This window comes from Panthera leo, chromosome B3 (assembly GCF_018350215.1).
Source record: "Panthera leo isolate Ple1 chromosome B3, P.leo_Ple1_pat1.1, whole genome shotgun sequence".
NCBI lineage: Eukaryota > Metazoa > Chordata > Mammalia > Carnivora > Felidae > Panthera > Panthera leo.
Genome location: NC_056684.1, coordinates 45,649,097 through 45,675,379, shown reverse-complemented (window position 1 = coordinate 45,675,379; position 26,283 = coordinate 45,649,097). Strand labels below are relative to the sequence as shown.

Below are 26,283 nucleotides of genomic sequence, written 5' to 3'. Positions count from 1 at the left end.
CGTAATACACTTTCCTTTATGCCACTCAAACTCTCCTCTTCAATTCTCCCATTAAGTAGCAGCACCCTTCAAGACGGTGTTGTGTCTATCACCAGACATCTGATAGTTAAGTTCAAGGCTCATGTCCCCACAAAGCCATCCCTAGTGCTATTCTTCAACAAGCTTTCTCTGCAATAAAATACTCATACTTTGATCTACACCTTACACTCCATCAGTTGATAAAATATGCCTGGTACTCTCAAATACATCTTACTTCACTATTATAGAAAGGAAATTCCTTAAGTACAGGGACTGCTTTTATGCTTGTTTTGTATTTTTCCAAAGGCCTAAATATAAACCAAATATTAAGGCAAGGAGAAACTCCTTCAGACTGAAAACTGCTAATAGCTTCCAGAGAGACTACAGGTCTCCTCCACCCACTCGCATCTTCAAACTTTACAAATCAGTTGTTGGAACTTTAAAAATGTTTTCCACATTTAAAGAAATACATATTTTCCCCCAAGCCAATGCCAGAAGTTCACATTTTCAGGTTGCTCCATAAAAACCTACTAACACATGCATCAGAAATAGTGTAAAAAACACAACTGCTGGAACTGTAATATTTAAATTTTTTAAAAATGCATTTATTTTGAAATCTGAATGGATGTTCTTTCCTGAGGTCAACTAATCAACTTTTCCCTTTGCCTAAAACAGGGACTACCATGTACCTATCTTAAGCTTCTGTGACCCCCAGGGTAGAGGGTTAGGGGTAAGGTAGCTGTAAAAAAAGTCAGTGTACCTCCCTTTCCCTAGTCTCCTCAACAGCCCCTATCTTCCATGTACTTCCAATACGAAACCCTCTCCTCAAAGGAGTGATAAAAAAGCAACAAGATTCTGATCCTTCCAGGTATGTGGCAAACAGTATTAAGAGTGGAGGTTTGGGGCGCCTGGGTGGCTCAGTCGGTTGAACGTCCGACTTCAGCTCGGGTCACGATCTCACGGTCCGTGAGTTCGAGCCCCGCGTCGGGCTCTGGGCTGATGGCTCAGAGCCTGGAGCCTGCTTCTGATTCTGTGTTTCCCTCTCTCTCTGCCCCTCCCCCGTTCATGCTCTGTCTCTGTCTCAAAAATAAATAAACGTTAAAAAAAAAAAAAAAAAAAAGAGTGGAGGTTTGGGGGCGCCTGAGTGGCTCAGTCGGTTGAGTGGCCGACCTCAGCTCGGGTCATGAGCAGGCAGTCATGAGACTTTGAGCCCCGCTTTGGGCTCTGTGCTGACAGCTCGGAGCCTGGAGCCTGCTTTGGATTCTGTGTCTCCCCCTCTCTGCCCCTCCCCTACTCGTGCTCTGTCTCGCTCTGTCTCTGAAAAATAAAATAAAATGTCAAAAAAAATTTTTTTTGAAGAGTGGAGGTTTGTTTTTGTGCTTCTAACCCACTGAGGTAAAAGAGGGCTAAGAGGGCTTGTCCCTGTCTCTTAAGGACTTGTGTGACTCAAAAGACAAAGTGTGAAGCTTGTGTGCCATTCACTTCCTATTTGCAATGTTGGTGTTTGTATTTTAGGGAAAATAGAAATTAGACATTACTACAAGGGAAGCACCTGGGTGGCTCGGTCAGTGACTCCTGATTTCGGTTCAGGTTATGAACAATGTGAGCGTAGTGTTTCAGGCATGGAGCCTGCTTGGGATTCTCTCTCCCTCTGCCTCTGCCTCTCCCCCAGTCACATGCATGCATGCTCGCTCTCTCTCTCAATAAACATTTAAAAAAATGGAAGTTACTACAAAGGACAACAAAGTCTGCTAGTCAGAAAGCATCTATTAATATATTTAAAAAAAAAAAATAAGTGAAGATGTTCCTCCCATGGAAAAGAAAATGGTATGAGGTGAGAAAGAGCTCACTACATTCCATCACATCTTGATAAAGTTCCGCAGTACAAAAACCTTGAAGATGCTTCTTTTGGGGAAAAAAAAGCTCTTTAAAAATAGAGGACCACAAAACACACCACCAAGTAATCTACAGAGTAGAGCTTTGGGGGGAACTCCTTCAGAACGTTTGCAAACAGTATTTACTCCTTATGATTATAACCTGCTTTACAATTTACAAAGCATGTGGGAAAAAAAAAAGTTCAATTGATTTTTCTAAGCACCGTATGGTACATGGGGCAGGTAATCACAATATTATGAAAGAGAAAATGAGCCTGAGAGGTTAAGTAGCTTGCCCAAAGCTGGTAAATAGCATTGTCAGAACAGGATGCCAAGGCTTCTCATTTCCAGTCCTAAATTCTTTCCACTACATCTTACTATGACCTACTTAAAAGACATTATCCTAGTAAGGAGTGGTTAATTAACTCAGTTTGAAGATACCATCTTTAAAACGGCAGCCTTCAGCATTATGACAAACTACATATGCTTTGCACATTCTGTGGTGAATTTCACTTGCTTTAGTTTACTTAAAGGAAAACCAAATTACACCACGGCAACAAAAATAACACCAGCAGTCACTATCCCTGCTTATGTGGCTTCCATGGTCCAGGTACCAGGATAAATGTTTTGTATACATTAATGTATTTATTTATCATCATAACTACTCTGAAACTATTATCCCCATTCTATAAAAGAGGAAACTATTGCTGAAAAATTATTCAGATTACAAAGCTAGTGAAGGTAGTGCTTCAATTTAAACCTAGGCCTATATTCCCACTTTTCAAAACCCACAAAGCCATTAGATCTTTGAGTAGCTACAAATGTGCCTATCGTTAATACTATTATCTCTTGTCTTATAAAGAGAGGCTCCCAAAGCCACATCTATAAAATGTTTAAGTCTACTGTATCACATTAAAATGCCGCATGACAAATAGGCAACAAGCAGAGGTACACAAAAGGGCCCAACTTTGCTACCCCGTACTGTTTTAAACAGATCTATCACATGAAAGCACTAGAAATTTAATGTATCAGCTTGTAAACATAAAAACCACAAGGACAAGATTTTCAAACATACAGTGATAAAACCGTAGCAATAATTTGATAGATACACGGTGTTTAAGAAAACTGAAATTTTACCATTTTGGGAAACTGACCTTTAAATTCTTAGACAATATAAGAAAATTCTGGTTGGTGTCTCACAGATGAGCTGACATCATTTTTGTTCTGTATCTTTAGAATGAACAAACTTTACATAAAGACACCTTTGATAATTCCAAAATTTAAAAAAAAACATGAAATTTTACACTCTAGCTTTTGAGTGATTTCATAATTCGTAACTTTGGGCTTACTTTACACATGTTGAATTAGAAACTATACAGTAATTTCTTCCTTACTGAAAAAAGTATCATCCTTTCCTCATATAAAATATAACTCACATTTTAATAAGCTCTGATGATCATCATCCAGCCCAGAACCTAGTACAATGTTATATAATGAGCAGATGTGCTACCTGACTGATAATGGAGTGAATCATACATTGGATGTAACAAGGTCTGGATTGCTATTCAGCTCTCACGGGGACAAAAGGTAAGAGGTGGCAGGCCAGTCAAACTAGAAACATGTGCAAACCCATCCTGTCAGTAAGGCCTATAAATTCGCAACTTCAATGACGCTACAAAGTACCTCTATGAATTCCTAACTTAGGTCACAGATGAGAAGTAACTTAAAAGAAAAACCAAATCCTCCTCAAACTCCAATAAACAACATCACTTTTGGCACTTTTTTGTACAGTCAGTAACCATTTATAGCTCTCTCATTTAAGCCTGTGCTATCAAAACTCCTACAGCAAGTTAATCAACTAATCTTTAATCCTTCAAGGATTCAGGCACGTGCCACAGAAATGGGAACTGGTGCAAAGGAAAGTAGTATGACCAGGATGAGAGCTAACTTAAAGTTTAATGTTATTGAAGCCTAATATTTTTTTTAAGATTTTATTTTTAAGCAATCTCTACACACAATGTAGCGATGGAACTCACAACGCCAAGATCAAGAGTCCCACACTCCACTGACTGAACCAACCAGGTGCCCGTTTAAAATTAAAAAAAAAAAAAAAAAAAATTAAGTAAGCTCTACATCCAACGTAGGGCTCAAACTCACAACTCCAAGATCAAGAGTCTCATGCTCTACAGACTGAGACAGCCAGTCACCCCTGAAACCTAACTTTAATGCTTTGAGGAACTAAACTAGAAAATTAGTTGAGCAGTAAAGATAGTCTGAATATCAAAATACAAATAGAAGTAAAATTAATTTATCACATCTTAAATTATCCATAGTAGTAACACATGGCTATTTTTGGAATTAGAGAATTTCATATAAAAACACTGCAATATTCTTCGTGTGATTTTAGGGTCTAGGATAAAATGGCAAAGTAAAAATATTTACACCAAAGGAAGATGACGCTAGAAACAGCTCTTTATTTATGCAACATAAATGTTTATAGGTCCACAGATCTTAAATTTTATAATTAAGGATAATTCAGAATTTTCAGATTTTAGAAGAGTACAATGTATATATATACATATATATGTATATATATAATTTATTAATCTAAATTTCCCAGTGGCTTCTGGAACAGGGTCTCCCAACCAATCACAGAAATATTTGTGCAATGAAATACATGCACATTCATGCCAAATAAGATAAATCAAGACTATAAATAAATCAAGGCCTTAAACAGCTTCACTTTTGCCACCAAACTTAAGGAAAAAAACCCAAATTTTAGAACTTTTGTATTTCAGAATTATGAATAAAGGATTCTGGGTCATAAATTGGCTTTCTCCTCCAAAGGCAAAATGGTCATATAAGGATTTGCAATTCTCCTTTTCAAGTTCAGAAACACCTCCAAAAACAAAAACAAAAAACTCCACACAATAAGTAGGTTTAAAGTAATTTTGCCAAAAAACTTTGTGACTTGAGCAACTCTTCCCTATAAACATTTACAAAATATAAAATGTAGAAATGGTTAGTCATAAAATTGCGATTTAAGAGGGGAGGAAATCAGAATATAAGCCAAACTGAACATGAATGTTTCCAGCAACACCCTGTCCCCAATCACATGCAATATTTAAAAATAATCAGACTATGCTTTGTGTTGTTTGCATACAATTGCATACAATGTTTTAACATCTCTTCTATTAGACTAATATTTTAGTAATAAAACTTTTCTAAAAGACCTAATAGCAGCCATCCAATAGGTCATTTTTTATATATTTTTTAATCTGCAGATAATTATTCATTATAAATCCAGAAAACACCAAAAGTATGTTATTTATTTTTTTAATGTTTGTTTATTTTTTTTTTAAGTTTTTTTTTTTAACGTTTATTCATTTTCGAGAGGCAGAGAGAGACAGAGCATGAGCAGGGGAGGGGCAGAGAGAGAGGGAAACACAGAATCCAAAGGAGGCTCCAGGCTCTGAGCCGTCAGCACAGCGCCCGACGCGGGTCTCGAACTCACAGAGTGTGAGATCATGACCTGAGCCGAAGTCGGACGCTCAACCGACTGAGCCACCCAGGCGCCCCACTGTTTATTTATTTTTGAGAGAGAGCACATATACACCCACAAATTGGGGGAGGGGTAGGGAGAGGGAGGCAAAGAATCCAAAGCAGGCTCCAGGCTCTGAGCTGTCAGCACAGAGCCCGATGTGGGGCTTGAACTCACAAACTGTGAGATCATGACCTGAGCCAAAGTCGGAAGCTTAACCAAATGAGCCAGCCAGGTGCCCCCAAATATATAGTTTAAAAAATTTGTCAACTTTGTCATCTATAGATAACTAAACTATAAACAAAGACACACACACAAAATGCACATGCACACAGAGATTTTAAAAGGCAGCAAAAATGTAACTCAATTTTTAATGGGTTACTTATCTATTCTACCAATAAAAATAAAATACTCCTGGCTAACTCTAATTCCTGCTGTCAGAATCAAATAAGATGGTGTGGAGTTTTTTGGAAAATGTAAAGTACACAAAACTGCCAAACAGAAAGAGGTAAAGGAGAATGGTGCCAAGCTTCAAGCTCTAGTCTAGATCAGTCAGCCATTCTTAACTCTGTGTGAGAATCACCTGGGGAACTTTTAGAAAATAATGAAGCCTATGCCCCCAACAGAGCAGCCAAAACCAAATCTCTGAGGAGGCAGGAGCCTGGTATCTGTATTTTTAAAAACTCAAAATGACTCTAACATAGTTCCTAGGACGACTGAGCATAAATAAGCAGCTAGGTAGAATGAAAAGAATGTACGAGGAAGACTACTGTTTTCAGGTTCTCCAGACTAGAGAAAATTTCAATTTTATCTGCCTTTAACAAAACACCATGTATGATGTGAGCCTATTTTAGTTGTTGAAAAAAAAATCCGTAAACATAAATCTATGAGTACATGTACACACACACCTTGGATAAACAAGTAACACCTGTGATAGTTTCAGGGTGGTGGAATTATAGGCAATTTTCACTTTTTAGTACTTCTCCAGATTACTCAATTTTTTTAAATGAACATTACTTCACTTTAATAATCAGGAAAACAATACTGTAAAGCTATATTGCAAACTACTATTCCAGGGTACCAGATCTGCCATAGATGGCTAACTTAGGCTGTGGAATTCAGGATGAGAACAGTTAACTCCTAGAAATGCACAACCTTGAGGCCCTTTTATATGATATATACATGAGAACTATAGTAGAGTCAATTAAATAAACCCATGAATTCTACCCTTACACCCTAAATCATTGTTCAACCTGTTCGTTAAAGTCATTTCGGACGCTACCAACTAGTAATAAATATTTTTTTCCCCTAGTTCCTGGACAACTAATACTTTATTTTCATGAAAGAGGAGTTCACAAAAAAGGAGTTAAAGTCTGAAGCCCTCTGCCCCTAATTTAGAATGCCTAGAAGAGGACTAACTTGGAAGAAGCACACTGTCTTAAAGAACTAGAAAATTCTACCTACCTTGATACACACCATGTTTGACACAATAAAACAGCTGGAAAAAGTACACAAGTGCTTTGATGATAAACATAATCCACCATATAAACTGCGTAAGACAAAATGCAAGTTCTAATGGCGGAGGTAAAAGGTCTGACTTGCGGATGCAAAAATGACATACACAACTTCTAAGCCTGGACAATATTCTAGCAAAAGTTATGAGGAGTTCCAACAGAGCAACAAAGTGGTAAGGAATAAAAGGCTGTTGCAATGATTCATGTGTTCTAAGAGTAAGTACACTTTACATGTCAGTGCTTAAGGGGGAGCCACCACTGCCACTGGGAAAGGTACCTCTCGAAGGGAACACACTATTAATCTCTGACATACATGCTTCCAACAAAGAAACAGACAATTAAAGTAAGTACCAAAATAAGCATTTCTAAAAGCAGTTTAAAAAGCCATCATATGGCTGTCAATATTCATCCAACAAATATTTTCTGAGTATCTATTATATGCCTAGCATTATGATAGGTATACAGAGACTAATGTAAATGAAGACTATGTCCTTACCCTCAGAAAGTTTCTAGCCTAGTGGGTATCCAAAAGACTATCCTTTTGACAATCCTGTCCCCAAAGCCCTTGTCAATGCCACAGTTCTGATTAGTTTCCTTAACACCCAACAAACTAAGTTTAAAAAAAAAAAAGGCAAGAATTAAAGTACATTAGAATACTGTATTATATTAAATATATTTTATGCAGTTTACTATATCCTTATCAGACATAAATTTCAGAAAGCTTTACACAGTAAACATGTAACTAACTTCATTGTCTGTGGTAGTTTCCACACAAAATTAGGCATCAGGTGTTTGGATAAACCTATAACCCAAAATTATACTTGTCTCTACAGGAGGAAAAAGAATCAGATTTCACGTAATAGTTTGAACCTTTACTAAGACTACACGTATTGCAAGTGTGTTTCATCATAAGTACTGCGTTATATACAATTCGTCTGAATACTACACTGATTAACCACATAAAATAACTTCTGCTACAGTTCAGAGGTGACTCTAAGGGTTGCAAATCAAAAGGATGCGATATGCCATTGTTAAGAAAAGCAAAAGAAACCTTAAAACTATAATCTCTAAAACAAGTTAATGAAGAGTTAGCGCTACCTGTTTAACTGCTTTCTTAACACACACCCAAATAATAGGACAATAAATTTCCCCGGTAAAGCTTTCTTCTATGTTACTTAGTAAAAAGTTCATAGCAAAGAGAGCTGTATGTAAAAACACTCAGAAGGGAGAATTAGTATAAGCTACAAACTGTTTCACCATATTAACTGCATGCAAACAGATTTTATAAATATTAGAACCAACTATAACATTATCAAAATTTATTACAAGCTTATGCTTGCAATAACTACGTTTTTTAAATACTCTAAAATACAGTTAAGAATACAGATCCCTCTTCCCTCTGTCTAAACACAAACATTTTTAAAAAAACTTTTTAACTTATTCATTTAAAAAAATTTTTGTTAACATTTATTATTGAGAGAGAGAGACAGAGAGAGACAGAGCATGGGAGGGGCAGAGAGAGGGGGAGACACAGAACCTGAAGCAAGCTCCAGGCTCTGAGCTGTCAGCACAGAGCCGGATGCGGGGCTCGAACTCCCAAACTGTGAGATCATAACCTGAGCCGAAGTTGGACGCTCAACAGACTGAGCCATCCAGGCGCCCGGTCATTTATTCATTTTTGAGAAACACAGACAGAGCATGAGTGGGAGATGGGCAGAAAGAGAGGGAGACACAGAATCTAAAGCAGGCTCCAGGCTCTGAGCTGTCAGCACAGAGACCGACGCAGGGCTCGAACTCATGATCCGTGAGACCATGACCAGAGCCAAAGTCGAACGTTTGAGCCACCCAGGTGCCCCTAAGCAGAAACATTATAACATACAAAATTTTTTAAAGAAATAGCAACCCTGCATTTATAACAATAAGCTTAATATTTCACATAATTTTCCAGGTCCATTAAGCTTAATCTCTTGCTTTCTTAACATCATTTGAACTTTTATTTGCTACCTTAAGATGATCATAAGAAATATTTTTTTTCCCTGACAAGCTATTATATGCTGTATCTTGCTGATGTCTACATGACTACCTCTGAGTAATCCCTTCGTTTTCCTTTTCTAATAATCTGTTCTAAAGAATATTTACAATGATTGAGCACCTATGAGCTCTACTCTTCCTTCCTTATACATCTATTTTAATTGAACAGAAAGCATTTTTCTTCTGGCTCCTGGCTATATATAATCATTAAATTTCAGAACTCAAAGAACCTTACAGATGATCTAGTAAAAATTCCAATTTAAAAAAAAAAAAAAAAGGAAACAGATCACTGAAGGAAGAAAGGTAGTGTGACCAAAATGAAGTTATTTTCAAGCTAGATATTTTTAAGTGAAATACGATTTGGAAAAAAGAACTTAATGCAGTAATTCAGCAATTAGACTGAAAAAATGGCACCACATTAAAACACTTTAATTTCTCAAGTTCTTGGTTTTAAAATTGTTATTGATATTTTTAAGTTTCCATATTTAAATTTCAATTTTTAAAATATTATGTTTAAACCTAATTTAAAATTTAAAATAATCTTATTTATAGGCATCTTTCATTTAATTGCACATTGATTCAAACCAGGTTCTTAGTTTGGGATTTACATTATGTCTTTGTAATTCATAGAATTTTTAGTACAATTATAAATGGAATTTAAGGAGATAAGAGCTATTTATCATGCATGTTCTAGAATGAGTCCCATTAAGTACTCAGTAGTAGCCTGCTACAGACAAAAGATTAAATGTTACAACTTCTAACTAAAGACCCCAAGACACCTGCACAACAGTGTTATGGAAAAATTAAAGTTCAAGTATCCTAATAATCCACATAAAGGAAAAAAAATGAATTGATCATATGTACACACACACACTGTATATAGAAAAAAGAAAAACTTAAAATTTTATACTTCTGAAATTATTTCTAAGGGTTAGATGAATGAAATTCCTAATAACTGAAAAAGAGATACACAGAGAAATTAAAAATAGGTGAGAATGAACAAATCAGATGCAGTTTACTTCAGATGCTAAAATCGATAATCAGCTTGAATAATGTGGAACTATGATTAATACATGGCATCTGTTAAACTATCACAAGGTGCTAAATAAATGACATGAATCAAAATCACTATAAGATATATGGTTAATTCCTGATAAACTTTATTTCCAAAATTTTTATCCTTCATTTTGAAATAGCCGCTGGTTTGTCAGCATACGCTCCTCAGCACAAGTTTCTCTAAACACAGGGAAATGTATCTCTCAAAGTGATACACTGTGTCAGTTACATTAAAAGCCACAGATCTTCAAGATAACGGTGTTATTCCTCTAAACTCCATTTCCACCTGTCATTCCCATCCTACCCAGGAAATACTCCTTAGTCTTTATCAATTTCCTTTGGCACAAAAGGGGAACTCTTGCAAACATATGAAGACTCAAATAGTGAGATGGCGTCAAGATCTATCCAGTCCTAGTACCTACAGATTGCTTAAGATCAAATGTTAAATTATTTCACTCTAGTTACAGTCAATCTGGTTCAAGGCAGATAGAGTGGTATTTGGATCGCTTAAAGCAATAAGGAAAGTGAGATTTTTAAAAATTCTGCAGCTATCCATGACATACTCTACATGGAGCTTGTAAATAGGTACCTGGATCCAGATATCCACATCATGTCCACCCTCTACCACTATCCTTATGGGAGGGTGGCAGAAATTTGTAATTATTCAAATGAAGATTTCAATTACCAGAATATTTTTAAAACACCTAAGTCCCATTTATATCATCAAAGTGTTAATTTAAAACCACTTTTTACCTATTCATTAAATCATATCCTGGAAATATATTGTAGCCTAATTTAAAAGTTATAAAATTAAAATCTTTAACATATCCCTATAATTTAAAACTTTTTTTAAAGCTAATTAATCATGGATTTTTTTCCCTACCTTGTTAGTATGATTGGTGAGGTCTTTTTGAATTTCACTGAAAATCAGAAATGTATAATAGCATAAATGGAAATTAAGTTCACCATGTCAAACAAAATACTAAACATAAAGGTTATAAAATTTTAATATATTAGAGAAAACAGCAGGAGTCAAGGTGAAAGATTTGGAAGGAATTCCATCAATACTCTGCCAATTGTGGGGCAAGGTAGACATGTATTAAACTGCATTTTATTCTTCAGGTCTTCACACTATGAAGGAAGAAACATTATGAAACTTGACTTTGTAATTTTTTGGAAGCAATAAAGAACTGGTCTCACTTTCAGGTCAGCTTCAGCCAAATCTTAAGGGCTACAAGTTACCCAGAGCCTGGCAACAGTAACTTTTCTTCCTTGACCCAAGAAGGCAGAGTGCCAGAGGGAAATAGCAAAGAGTAGCACTATATAAACAGGGCAAGTGGCACAAGAGCAGAGGCAAGTTATATAACCAAAATATATTTTAAAATATGTTCATAACTCGTAACAACCTTTGCCTTTGGTTGGTTTCTTGTTTGGAGTATCAGTTGAAACAGTTAATTCAATATTATCTGGATCGCCTCCTTCCTCTTCAATAGCCTACATTAGAAAGAGAAGTTAATATGCTACACAATCTATCTAAACTTATTTTATAAAAACGAAAAAAAATTAGCAAACCTCAAGCCTCAAGACATTAGAATTGCCAGTCATTTCATAAACCGACTTCAAAAAAGAGCAATTAAACTACACGAGTGTGAGAAACTTTCACGGGGAAATACCATTAGGTACCAAAATCACATGGAGTTTTAAATTCTACCGAGTCGAGATAATTAAATATCACATATTATCATACTGAACAAAAGTCTAAACATTCTCAACTGCAGAAAAGTTGCTAGCTATGAAAGTATATAACTAAAAAGAGCTCTCCTAATTTCTATAATGCAGCCTTATTTCTCCTGTACTACCATTCCACCGCTCACTCAAACCAGAAAGATAATCAGGGATGAAAAAGCAGATTACTGCTCTGATGCAAAAACTGAAAACCCAGCGAAAAACAAACCCTCTCTCTGACCCACCCCTCAACTCCCACTACCAATTCCCCCCACAAGATGGGGAGGAAACGGTTGGGCACAATTAAACGGTAACTTCGCAGAAGTCACCAAAGTAACCAGTCCCTCCGAGGCCAAGAAATGCACGCGCTCACTACCGCCAAAGACTGGGGACCGAGCGCCTCCCGGGTCTCCACGATCGCCCTTGGGAGGCCGCGCCGGCCGTCCGCAGCCCTCGCAGCCTGGCGGGGACGTCCCGGAGGAGGCAGGGGCGCGCACGGCTGCGACGGCCGGTCCCGGACGCCTCGCGGGCCCCTCGCAGGCCCAGCCCGGCTTGCGGGGGCGGGGGCGCCGCGGGAGGGTCCTCACCCTCCCCGCGCGCGCGGGCGCCGCCCGGGGCCTCTTCACCGCGCCGCCCCGCGGGTCCCGGCGGCTGCCGGCGGCCGGGGGCTGCGGCGGAAGTGGGGGCTCCGAGGCGCGGCCTAAGCTCCCCTTCCCGGACCTCGCCGGGCCTCACCTGCTTGAGTCGGGAGACGAGTACGGTCTTCACTCCGGTGATGTCTAAGTTCCGCCGCTTCAGCTCGGACTTGAGATCGATGACCCGCAGATCAGTGATCTTTTTACCTTCCGCCTGACCCGAGGCGGCCGAGGCGGCCACAGCACCGGTAGCGGCAGCCATTTTAGAAGAGCAGCGCGCTGCCGAGGCAGCGAGTGGGCTGCAGGGCGGCGGCAGCAGCGCCAACTTCGACCCAGGCCTCAGCGGCCGCCGGCGCCGCGCAGCGCTGCGCACAATGAGCCGCTGGCCCCGCCCCCTGTCCGCCACCCCAGCGCAACCTGCAGCCGCAGCCAGCACCCGGATGACGGGCGCGCGTGCGCACTGGCGCAGGGGACGGCGCCCGGCGCGCTCCTCAGAGCCGGCCGCGGCCACCTGGGCGGCGCGACCCCTTGCGTGGGCTGGGAGGTCAGGCACGTCCAACCGCACCAACGTCCGCTGCGCCGCGGTTCTCCCGCCTCTTCGTTAGCCATTTTCTGGCAGCGTCTGGAGACTTGAGCAACAATAGTGTCAGGCACTTCGCGGCATAGATAGTTCGCGTGTTACTCAACACAGACCGAGGGGCGTGTGCGCGCCCTGAACCTCCTCCAGAGAGATACTTTATCAGACCTGCTGAATAATCGAAAAAAATGGGGCCAGTGTGCACTAAAGAACTAGGCTCCCCGAGTTCCAATCAAAAGACCGGAAAGAAACCGCGGGGCAGTTTTGGAAAATAAAGAACATAGAGGGCCCTGAGGGTGGCCTGGGTGACAGGTCCCACTAACTGGCTCGGGAGGAAACATGCCTTCAGCCCCGGGAGGCTTGGTTTGTTTCAGGGCTGCCCTCCTCACTAGAAAATCAGGACAACTTCCCCTCTGCGTTGGCCTCAGGTTACCGTCCTCTCCGGTGGACCTGAGGGCTCAACACCAAAGTGATCACCGAGTGAGGAAGTTAGTTTATAAGTACTCGTGACCATTCTCATACAGTCCCCGCCAAATTGGGGATCCCAAGAGCAATCACCATCTTAGGAGGGACCGGCCTGTACAAGTGAGTACCTCTTTGTAACTTTAGTCAGTGTTTATCATCAAAGCATAAGCAGGTGTGGAATAAAACTGTTCTATACATTCCACACACTGATTATGACGCACAAGGACTTTTACTGGCATTTTCTGGTTTTAAAACTTAAATTGACGAGGTCTGTCTCACTTTATGTTGTTTTTCTCTGGTTGACTAAACAAAAAGGAGAAAAACTGGACATCATAAAATAATACTTGACGTTCGGGTAGTTCTTACCAGTCTATAATGCGCTTTGACATGCAACAACCCTCTTAATCCTTCCGAATTCCGCGGGGTGAAATCTATGCGAGGCTTAGGGAGATTAAATGGCTTGCGCATGTTCGCATAGCTGGTATGTGGCCGAACCGGTGCTCAAATCCAGGTCTCCTGATTCCAAGTCCAGTTCTGTCTCTCGTACAGCTTGATTCACAGTCACAGAATTTTAGAACTCAAAGGATCTTTAGAAATCTGGCACAATTCTCAGTTCTCTCTCAATAAAGATTTTAAGAAAGTTACCTAGGTGCCCACCGCTAATCATTGGCCAAATGGACACTAAACCTAAGATCTCATTCCAGTGTCTTTCCCACTAACCTCCCCTGCTGCCACCTTTTGTGAATACTTGTACAGAGGGGTTGTACTAAGCAAAAGCTAATGTGATAGTTAAAGTGAATAAGTCTTTAAAAAAATTTTAATAATGGAATTATCTTAAAATGGAGATCTATGCCTTCTGATCTGAGGCACTTGGGAAGGACACATCACCTGCCCAAATGCCAAGAATGTTTAACCTGAATCTCATCGTGACAAAACAATTAGACAGTTGTGGGACATTCAACAAAATAAAAGCTCTAGATTCTTCAAAAAGCAGTATCTTAAAAGTAAAAGTAGGAAATAAGACTAAAGGGATTTGATAAATTTTGTCAGTGATTGTTGTTTGGGTTCTGGATCAAAAAAGCTACTAAATGAACAATTGGGAAATTGGGGACAGTTGGGAAATTTATATAGTAGACTGTGTTATTGTGCCAATATTAAATATCTGGAGTGTTAAATCGTGGGTATGTTGAATGTCTTAGTCCTTAGAAGATACTTGCTGAGGTTCTTAGACGTGAAGAAGTATCTTTCTATCTGCAATTTACTTTCAAATGGTTGCGGGAGAAAACAAATGTAGCGATGTGTTACAAATCACTGAACTCAATGTAGCAAACTGTTAATAATTAGGGAAACAAATGTAGCAAAAATGTTAATAATTAGGAAATGTAAATGAAAGGTATAAAGTTGTTAATAGTACACTGTTTAAATTATTTTTATAAGTTTGAAGTTATTTATAGACAATACATAAATCTAATTTTTTGTAATAGAAAATAAAATGGAGGAAAAATATTTTTGCACTTTTAACATATAGAATATTTAATTTTGCCATTAAACGTATGATTTTTGGTTTTTGAAATTACTTTCTAAATAGTTCATCTTTATTTTTTTATGTTTATTTACTTATTTTGAGAGAGAGAGAGAGAGAGAGAGAGAAAGAGAAAAAGAGAATCCCAAGCAGGCACTGCACTATCAGCGCAGTGCCCAATGTGGAGCTTCAGCTGAGGAACTGTGAAATCATGACGTGGGCCGTAAATCAAGAGTTGGAATTTAACTGACTGAGCCACTTAGGTGCCCCTAAATAATTCACTTTAAATGGATGTTTCTTTAGTATGATGTATTTTTTTTTTTCAGTCTTGATCTCTAATGAAATATACTTATATGAAGGAACATGGTGCACTTATTTCTGCATCAAGAACACTACTTAAGGGGCACCTGGGTGGCTCAGTCAGTTGAGCATCCAACTTCATTTTGGCTCAGGTCATCATCTCACAGTTCGTGGAATGGAGCCCTCCATCCAGCTCTGCCCTGACAGCACTGAGCCTGCTTGGGATTCCCTCTCTCCGTCTCTCTCTGCCCCTTACCAGCTCACACTTTCTCTCAAAATAAATAAACATTTAAAAAAAGAAGTAGAAGAACACTACTTAAAAGGTAATAATAACATATTTTATTACCATTTATCGAATTCTTTTGCACTCATTATGGGTTTTGTTTTCATATAAGCTCATCTTTTAAGAAACATCTATTAAGGGGCGCCTGGGTGGCTCAGTCAGTTAAGCGTCCGACTTTGGCTCAGATCACAATCTCATGGTTCATGGGTTCGAGCCCCGCATCGGGCTCTGTGCTGACAGCTCAGAGCCTGGAGCCTGCTTTGGATTCTGTGTCTCCCTTTCTCTCTGACCCTCCCCTGGTCATGCTCTGTCTCTCTGTCTCAAAAATAAATAAACATTAAAAACATTTTAAAAAAGAAATACGTATTGAATATTTGCTATCTGCCAAGCATGCCAGACTCTAGGAAGATAATGATTACCTAGTCTCTCTTGTTCACCATTGTATGGGCTCCTAACACAGTGTAGACACTCAGTAATAAATTGCTTGAAGGAAAATAGGTACAGTGCTCTGAGAACCTATTATAGAAAAATTTAACCCTTATAGGGGTAGATAGAATGATTTTATTTTATGGAAGCATAACCTGAGATTCAAAATGTCAATAACTAGTCCAAGAGTGTAGAGTTAGTAAAAGGAAGATTCAGGATGATTTCAAATCCACTGCAATTTTTTTATTATAACATCTTATTTTCCACCAAAGTTTATTTCCATTCCCAAAGAGAATTTTCTTCCTTCCTCCTAATGCTAAGCTCCAATTATTACTGTTCATTCTGTTTTTTTGTTGTTTTGTTTTGTTTGTTTCTTTGTGGAGAGAACTTAGTCTCTGCTTATCATCCTCCTGGCCAATATCATTTTTTTTTTACCCTCACTTTCAAGTAGGCTTTAAAATCTTTCTCATCTTGAAATATCTTTGCTTGGGGCGCCTGGGTGGCTCAGTCGGTTGGGCGTCCGACTTCAGCTCAGGTCATGATCTCGCGGTCCGTGAGTTCGAGCCCCGCATCAGGCTCTGTGCTGACAGCTCGGAGCCTGGAGCCTGCTTCCGATTCTGTGTCTCCCTCTCTCTGGCCCTCCCCCACTCACGCTTTGTCTCACTCTTTCTCTCAGAAATAAATAAGCATTAAAAAAAAATATATCTTTGCTTGACCGAGATATTTAGTGTTGACAGCTGTTGAATTGTTGCTGTGTCCTTCTCTTAATGGAAAGTGTATAGCTTCTGGTAATGACAGAAGAGGTAAGTCAGATAAATACCCCCTCTGAAAATAACAAAAATGCTCGACAAAATATAAAGTTCAAATCTTCTATTTTCTTACTGACTTTCTGTCTCTTGTTACATTAATTATTGTGAGAGATGTGTTAAGAATTTCACAAGATAGTATATAATGAGTCACTCTTTACAACCCCAGTGCAGCTTTCTGCCCATGGGCCCTGTCTCATGGTTTAATAAAATCACCTTTTTGCACACACAAAACAAAATTCACAAGAATGTGGATTTGTTTGTGGAACCATCAAATGTGACTTTATGTATTTTAATGTTTATTTATTTTTGAGAAAGACAGAGACAGAGTGTGAGTGTGGGAGGGGCAGAGAGAGAGGGAGACCCAGAATCTGAAGCACAATCCGGGCTCCAAGCTGTCAGCACAGAGCCTGATGCAAGGCCCGAACCCACAAACTGTGAGATCATGACCTGAGTGGAAGTAGGATGCTCAACCAAGTGAGCCACCCAGGTGCCCCTGACTTTATGTAATTTAAGACTTTATTAGATACATACAAATATGCAATTCTTACACCTTCATCACTAGTTAAGTGAGCCTTTTATCTTTAGTGGTTTTTATTTTGCTTAAATGCTATACCAGATTTCTCTTGGTTAGTGTTTACAAAGTGTGTCTTTTTCCAAACTTTTGCCTTTAATCTTTTTGCATATTTTTAAAATGTGTTTTTCTAAGTAACATACAGTTGTTGTTGTTGTTGTTTTTAATCTAGACTGGCAATTATTTACCTGAAATATTTCATCCATTAATATTTAATGTGATTACTTTTAGGTTTTTGGTGTATTAAGGTTCAGAGAAACAGAACCAGTAGGAGAATATCTGTGTGTGTGTGTGTGTGTGTGTGTGTGTGTGTGTGTGTGTGTGAGTGTATGTGTAGAGAGAGAAAGAGAGGGAGATTATATATATGTATGTATGTGTGTGTGTGTGTTATATATATATATATATATATATATATATATATATATATATATATATAAAATCTCACACAATGATGGAGGCTAAGGAATCCCAAGATATTCCATCTGCAATCTGGAGTTGTGTCTTGGTGCGTGGATTTTAAAAATGTATCCTCCTTGGGTTTTGTTGAATGTCTTGAATCTATGGATCAAGAAGATTTCCTGGCCTTATTCCCAGGAAAGTCCATGGTATAATTCCAACCCAAGTGTGAAGGCCTGAGGACCAGGGGAGCCAGTGGTGTAAATTCCAGCCCAAAGCATAAGACTGTTGTCTCAGCTCAATGATTTTTTTAAAACATTTTTGTTTATTTTTGTGAGATACAGAGAGACAGAGCGCCAGAGGGGGAGGGGTAGGGAGGGAGACACAGAATCCCAAGCAGGGTCCAGGCTCTAATCTGCCAGCACAGAGCCCAACGTGGGGCTCGAACCCACAAACCGTGAGATCATGACCTGAGCCAAAGTCAGACGCTCAACCGACCGAACCACCCAGGCACCCCCCAACTCAGTGATTTGAGGGCCATTCTTCAGGATTGTCTCTCCTTAAAGATAATATTAAGAGAATATTATCATGACCTTGGACTAGGAAAAAAAATATGAGGACACCAAAAGCACTGACTACAAAGGAAAAAATTGATACATTTGGCTACATTAAAATTAAGAATTTTTGCTCATCAGAAGTTACCATTAAGAGAATAGAAGGCAAGACATGGAGTGGGAGATATTTGTAACACATAAAACAAATTCTGAGTTCATAACCAGAATCTACAAAGAACTCCTACACATTAAGAAACCAATTAAGTAGGAAAAAAATAGTCAAGTCTTGAAAACATACTTCACCAAAAAGTCAAATGGCATAAACACACACACACACACACACACACACACACACAAAGTGATCAATCTCATTAGTAATCAGGAGATTATGTATTGACAGCGATATCTCTTTATATTCCAGTATGATGCCTAAATCAGAGAGACTGATAATACCAAGTGTTGGCGAAGATATACAGTAATTGGAACTGAGAGTAAGTGAGAGTACAAATGGATACAACTACTTTAGAAAACAGTTTAGAATTATCTAACAAATTTACAGAATCACATATCCTTTGACGGAGATATATCTTAAGTATATAACAAGAAATACATGTGAAACAAATACACATAGCAGCAGAATTTGTAATAGCCTCAAACTAGAAATCCAACAAATATCAAATTAAAAGTAGAATGGGTAAATAAACTGTAGCATATTCATACAAAGCAATACTATAAAATAATTGAGGCTCCTGGCTGGTTCAGTTGGTAGATCATGTGACTCTTGATCCCAGGGTCATGAGTTTGAGCCTCATATTGGGCATGGAGCCTACTTAAAATAAAAAAATGCAAGGGGTGCCTGAGTAGCTCAATCGGTTGAGCATCTGACTTCAGCTCAGGTCATGATCTTGTAGTTCTTGGGTTCAAGCCCTGAGTCAGGTTCTGTGCTGACTGCTGACAGCTCAGAGCCTGGAGCCTGCTTTGGATTCTATCTCTCTCTCTCTCTCAAAAATAAATAAACATTAAAAAAATTTTAAATACAATAATTATCACAAAGTAATTATATAGCTTCATGCAACAATCTGAATAAATCCAACAAAAATGATGTTGGAATAAATCAAACATAAAATACATACTGTACCATTTCAAACACAATATAAATATGGGCAAAACTATGTTGTTTAGAAATATATACTGAAATGGTAAAACTATATATAAAGGAAATCAAGGAAGTCACTGCCAGAAAAGTCGAGAAGGTGCTTAGGTTTAAACAATAGGTATGGGTTGTGATTGGGAAGAGCTGTACACGACTTCTCAAATGCTAACAATATTCTATTTCTTGATTCAGGTGGTAGTTCTATGGATGCCCACCTTATAATAATTTTTAAATCTGTATATTTATGTTTTCCAAAATTTCTATATGTAGATTATATTCATGAAAAAGAGATTAGAAATTGAAAGCATGGGCTTTAGGGCCATATTAGCATAGATTCACATTCTACTTTTGAGGTTTATAGATGTATCTTCTTATCTTGAAAAAAAGGAAATACTGTGTATCTCCAAGTCTGATTTTGAGAATTAAATAACTTATGTAAAATTATATACCATATAACAAGTGCCCAGCCATTGTTCTTATTTTCTTTTTGTATACATTAAACCCATGCTATAAAATGAATATTAAAAAACAATAGCAATAGTGGGCACTTGGGTGGTTCATTTGGTTCAGTGTCTGACTCTTGGTTTTGGCTCATGGTCATAATCAGTTCATGAGTTCCAGCCCTGTTTCAGGTTCTTTGCTGACAGCTAGGAGCCCACTTGGAATTCTCTCTAACTCTCTCTCTGCCCCTCCTCCCATTCTCATTCTCTCTCTCTTAAAAATATATGAACTTAAAAGAATAGCTTCATATATGCAAACAAAGGCCAAATAGAACACTTGGTAGAATTTCTTCACCCTATAAAAGAAAATACTTAAGTTTAAACAACACAAGAAATATCCAATACATATATGAGGAAAATTATAAACCACTTTTGAAAGATTCAAAAGCTGACTTAAATAGATACACCACATTTTCTGAATAAAAGGTTTGACATCATAAAGATGTCAAGTTTATACTGTATCATTTCCTGTACTATCAAATCCTTTTTTCTGGGACATGGCAAGTTGATTAAAAAGTTAATTTTGAAAAAGAAACAAGCAAGAATCACCTAGAAAACCTGAAAAAGAACACCAATGATTAGGTGAGCTAGGCCTACCAGATATTAAAACATAAAATACTTATAGTTAAAATAATTGGTATTGACTAATGAGTAGACAAACAGACCAATCTAAAGAGCAGAAATCCACAAACAGGCTGAGTTCCATAAGGAAATTTAGGAAATTGAAAAAGATTTAAGCAGCACCTCAAAAGTTGAGTTTGCTGTGGCACCTAGATGGCTCAGTCGGTTAAGCGTCCGACTTTGACTTGTGATCTCACGGTTTGCAGAACCACAAATCTCTGCATTGGGCTCTGTGCTGATAGCTCAGAGCCTGGAGCTTGCTCTCCCTCTCTCTCTGTGTCTCCCTCTCTCTCTGCCTCTCTCCCGCTTGCCCTATGTCTCCTCTCTCTCTCTCTCTGTCTCAAAAATAAATAAACATTATAAAAAGTCAAATATCTCCCTCATACCACTCCTTTATAGTCACACTCACTCCTTTCCCCCACCCAAACAACTCTAACCCCTGGCAACCACTAATTCTCCACTAATTTTTTTCTCTTGAAGAATGCTACATAAACGGAATTATACAATATGTGACCCATTGAAAATATCTTTTTTTTTTACTCCACATAAGCCCCTTGAGATCCAACCTGTTGCGTGTATTAACAGTATGTTCCATTTTATTGTTGAGTGGTATTCCATCATACCAATATACCACAGTTGGTTTTTGTGTGGACTTAAGTCATTTCTCTGGGGCAAATGCCCAGGAGTGTGAATGGCATGTCAAAAACAAAAGCTTAGTATCCCTAATATAAAAAGAGCTTCCAAAAGTAGAGAACAAAAAGCCATGTTTATTTTTTAATAAGCTGCCAAACTCTTCTAGTGTGGCTTTACCATTTTATGTTTCCACCAGCAATTTATGAGACATCTGGATTTCCCACATTCTTGCCAGTGTTTGGTACTTTTACTTTTTAATATTTGAGCTATTTTAATAGGTATGTAATGATGTCTGATCAAAAGTTGGGATTTTTAATAACTAAAGTGAATCAATTTCTAACACCATGATAAATCCCAAATGGATTAGATATTTTAATATAAAAGATGAGATCATACAGGTCCTGGAAGAGAGCACTGGTGAATTCCCAGTTGCTGGTAACCATTGATCCAACTTCTGTCTATAGTTTTGCCATTTCCAGTTCGCCATATAAATGGAATCATATGGAATGAAGCCTTTTGTTTCTGGTTTATTTTACATGGCTTAATGCTGTTGAAATCCATCTATGTTCTTGTATATACTATTACTTCCTTTTGTCCAATGGCTGAGTAGTATTCCACTCTATGGTTGTACCACAATTTGTTTATTCATTGACCAGTTGATGGACATTTGAGGTGTTTTTAATGTTACCATTATGAATAAGGCAACTGTAAATATTAACATACAGGTACTTGTGTAGACATATGTATTTATTTTGGGGGAGAGTGGATACCAAAAAAGGGTAGTATGTTAAATATACTTGTATATTTAACTTCAGGAGAAAGTTCCAAACTGTTTTCTTGATATGCTATTTTGCATTCCCAGCAGCACTATCTGAGGGTTGCAGTTGCTCCAAATCCTTATTAGCATTTAATATGATCAGTCCATTATATTTTGACCATTTTAGTAGATATGTAGTGTTATTGTCTTCATTTGCATTTCTATAATGACTAACAACTTTGGACATGTTTTCATGTGTTAATTTACCATCTGTATATGAGGAGATGTCTGTTCCAATCTTTTGCTCATTTAAAAAATTGAGTTGTCTCATTATTACTGGGTTTTAAGTTTTTTTTTTATATAGTATGCATATAAATCCTTTTTAAAAATGTTTGATGTTTATTTTTGAGAGAGAGAGAGAGAGAGAGAGAGAGAAAGTGAGAGAGAATGGGGGAGGGACAGAGAGAGAGAGGGAGACACATTATCTAAAGTAGGTTCCAGACTCTGAGGTCCAACCTGTCAGTCCAGAGCTTGATGCAGGGCTCTAACTCATGAATCGTGAGATCATGACCTCAGCTGAAGTTAGACGCTTAACCAACTGAGCCACCCAGCTGTGCCTGTAAGTCCTTTTTTATATATGTGTCTTTTGAATATTTTCTCTTGGTCTCTACATTATACTATCATTTTATTAGAGGTGCTTTTAAATAGCAGGACTTTTAAACTGTGAGGATGTCCAGTCTATCATTTTTTTCATGATTCATGCTTTTTGCATCTTAGTAAGAAATATTTGGCTAACCCAAAGTCCCCAAAATTTTTTCTGATGTTTTCTTCTAAAAGTATTAAGGTTTTTGCAGCCACTCTGGAAAACAATATGGAGATTTTTCAAAAACTAAAAATAGAACTACCCTATAATCCAGCAATTGCACTACTAGGTATTTATCCAAGGGATACAGGTGTGCTGTTTCGAAGGGACACATGCACCCCAATGTTTATAGCAGCACTATTGACAATGGCCAAGTATCAAAAGAGTCCAAATGTCCACTGATGGATGAATGGTTAAAGAAGGAGTGGTATATATATACAATGGAGTATTACTCAGCAATCAAAAAGAATGAAATCTTGCCACATGCAACTACGTGGATGGAACTGGAGGGTATTATGCTAAGTGAAATTAGTCAGTCAGAGAAAGACAAATATCATATGACTTCACTCATATGAGGACTTTAAGAGACAAAACAGATGAACATAAGGGAAAGGAAGCAAAAATCATAAAAACAGAGAGGGGGACAAAACATAAGAGACTCAAAAATACGGAGAACAGAGGGTTACTGAAAGGGGGGTGGGAGGGGGGATGGGCTAAATGGGTAAGGGGCACTAAGGAATCTACTCCTGAAATCATTGTTGCACTCTATGCTAACTAATTTGGATGTAAATTTTTTAAAAATAAAACTTAAAATGCTTAAATAAATAGCTGAGCTGGGAGAAAAAAATTAAACACACACACAAATAAAGGTCATCCAAAACTCAAAAAAAAAAAAAGTATTAAGGTTTTTTTTTTCAGGTTTTAAATAAGTAATCTCTATACCCAACATAGGGCTCAAACTCACAACCTTGAGATCAAAAGTTGCAATCTCCACCAACTAAGCCATCCATGCACCCCCTCCAAAAGTATTAATTTTTAATTCTTAAGCCTCTGATTCATTTTGAGTTAATTTTTATATGGTGTCAGGTAACAGTCAAAATTTATTTTAACGCATGTGGAAGTATAATTGTCTCATCACCATTTGTTGAAAAAACTATTCTTCTTGAATTATCTTGGCAACATTATTGAAACTCAATTGATCTATTTCTGCACACTGTTGTGCTCCATTAGCTGTGTCTATCCTTATAGGATTGCCACACGGTCTTGATTACTGTAACCTTGTAATAACTCTTGAAATTATTGTGAGTCTCCAAATTTGTTCTCCTTTTTGAAAATCATTTTGCTGGGGTGTCTGGGTGGCTCAGTCGGTTAAGTGTCTGACTTCACCTGAGGTCATGATCTCACGGTCTGTGAGTTTGAGCCCCGCGTCAGGCTCTGTGCTGACAGCTCAGAGCCTGGAGTCTGCTTCGGATTCTGTGTCTCCCTCCCTCTGCTCCTCCCCTGCTCATGCTGTGTCTCTTTCCTTCAAAAATAAATAAAAACATTAAAAATAAAAAAAGAAAATCATTTTGCTATTTGAGATCCTTTACATTTCCATATAAATTTAAGAATCAGTTTTTCCATTACTGCAAAAGGTCTTACAGGATTTTAATTGGAATTGTGTTGAAACTAAAGATCAATTCAGAGAGAATTAACATCTTAACAATATTGCCTTCCCAAACATACACATGATATTCTCTCTCCATTTAGTTCAATCTTTCTTTACTGTCTCTCAGCAATGGGTAATAACCTTCAAAATATAAATATTGCATATATTTTGTTTGATTTCATCACAAATATTTCATGTTTTTGATGCCTTTGTAAATGGTATGATTTTCTTTTTTTTTAAGTTTATTCATTTTTGAGAGAGAGAGAGAGAGAGACAGCATGAGTGGGGGAGGGACAGAGAGAGAGAGAGAGAGAGAGAGAGGGAATCCCAAGCAGGCTCCATGTCATCAGCATAGAGCCCAATGCAGGGCTCAAACTTACAAAACCATGAGATCATGACCTCAGCTGAAACCAAGAGTTGGAGACTTAACCAACTGAGCCATCCAGGCACCCCAATGGTATGATTTCCTAATTATATTTTTCTTTTTATTTATTTATTAAAAAATTTTTAATGTTTATTTTTGAAAGAGAGAGAGCGTGCAAGCAAGGGAGGGACAGAGAGAGAGGGAGACACAGAATTGGAAGGGGGCTCCAGGATCTGAGCTGTCAGAACAGAGCCCACTGCGGGGCTCCAGCTCACAAACTGGGAGATCATGATCTGAGCTGAACCCGGATGCATAGCCAACTGAGACACCCAGGCGCTCCAATTTCATTTTTCAATTCTTTGTCATTAGTATACAGAAAACAATAGATTATGGCATGTCGATCTTGTGTCCTGATACCTTTTGAAAGTTACATGTGATAGCAATATTTTTTTAGATTCTTTTTTTTGTTTTCTAGTTAGACAATAACTCTTTTTTTCCATTCCATATGACTTTCATTTCCCTCTTTCTCTCTCTCTCTCTTCTCCCTTATTTCACTAACTCGGACCTTAGAGCGATGGTGTATAGATGTGGTGTGAACATATATTCTTACACTGTTCCAGTTCTTAAGAGGAAAGCATTTGGTCTTTCAATGCAAGTATGAGTTAGCTATCGTTTTTTCATAGATGCTCTTTATCAAGTTGAGGAACTCCCCTTCTGTTCATAGTTTACTTACAATTGTTATCATAATTGGATTTTGAATTTTGTTAAATCATTATTCCATATTTATTGAGATGATCACTTATTTTTTCTTTTTTGGTCTTTGATATGGTTAATTATATTCATTGATTTTTGGATATTGAGTCAACCTTGTATTCTTGTGATAAACTCCAATTGGAAAATTAAATTTTTCCTTAAAATTGCTTTTGTTCCAGAAGTTATATATTATCCTTTTAAAGAGTGTGGGGTTATATTAATTTTATTGTTAGAGTTTTTCTTTAAGTTTCTGTAAGTTTTTCTTTAACCAAACTTCACCCCCAATGTGTGGCTCAAACTCACAACCCTGAGATTAAGAGTCATGAGCCAGGTAGATGCCTCATTGTTAGGAATTTTTGAATCTATTTTTATGGGGCATAAGGTTTTCTTATGATGTTTTTATCTACTTTCTGTGTTAAGGTAACGCTGACCCCATGAAATGATTTGGGAAATGTTCCTTTCTCTTCTATTTTTGCTAAAGTACATGTAGAATTAGTATCATGTTTTCTTTAAATGTTAGGCAGAGTTCCTCATTGAAGTGCTCCAAATCTAGAATTTTCCTGTGGGATGTTTTTAAGTACAGAATCAATTTCTTCAAGGTGTATGGCTCTTCAACTAATTTATTTCTTCTTGAGTGAGCTTTGGTAATTTGTGTTTTTTGAGGAATTGGTCCCTTTCACTAAGTTATCAAAAATATTGCCATAAGGTTGTTCCCGGTGGAAAGAAAATTTTTGTTTTTCTAAGAGATAAGTTAATATATAGGAAAGTGCTTTTTTTCCTCATAACAGTTTAGGTTGGCATGGAGATTAAATGTTTGTTAACTTGTGTTGTCAAAAATGTGTTGTTAGTATATCCTCATGCATTGCTGATTGGAGTGTAAATTGACCTGTCTGGAGATCAATTTGAAAACATAT

General features: G+C 37.9%; 2 protein-coding genes across 7 annotated transcripts in view; one reads left to right on the top strand and one right to left on the bottom strand.

Moving 5' to 3' along the window:
- SLTM (SAFB like transcription modulator) overlaps positions 1–12,745 on the bottom strand; it is a 127,744-nt gene extending 114,999 nt beyond the window's left edge. For all 6 annotated transcript variants that reach the window (XM_042941882.1, XM_042941880.1, XM_042941877.1 and 3 more), the window contains exons 1-2: positions 12,495–12,745; positions 11,441–11,528 (exon numbers count right to left, since the gene is read on the bottom strand). In XM_042941882.1, the coding sequence (XP_042797816.1) occupies positions 11,441–11,528; positions 12,495–12,656 (250 nt within the window). In that variant the 5' untranslated portion in view covers positions 12,657–12,745. The remainder of the gene's footprint in view (positions 1–11,440; positions 11,529–12,494) is intronic.
- Positions 12,746–13,091: 346 nt separating this feature from the next.
- RNF111 (ring finger protein 111) overlaps positions 13,092–26,283 on the top strand; it is a 126,928-nt gene continuing 113,736 nt past the window's right edge. The window contains exon 1 of the mRNA XM_042941885.1: positions 13,092–13,556. The gene's annotated coding sequence lies outside the window, so the exon portion shown is untranslated. The remainder of the gene's footprint in view (positions 13,557–26,283) is intronic.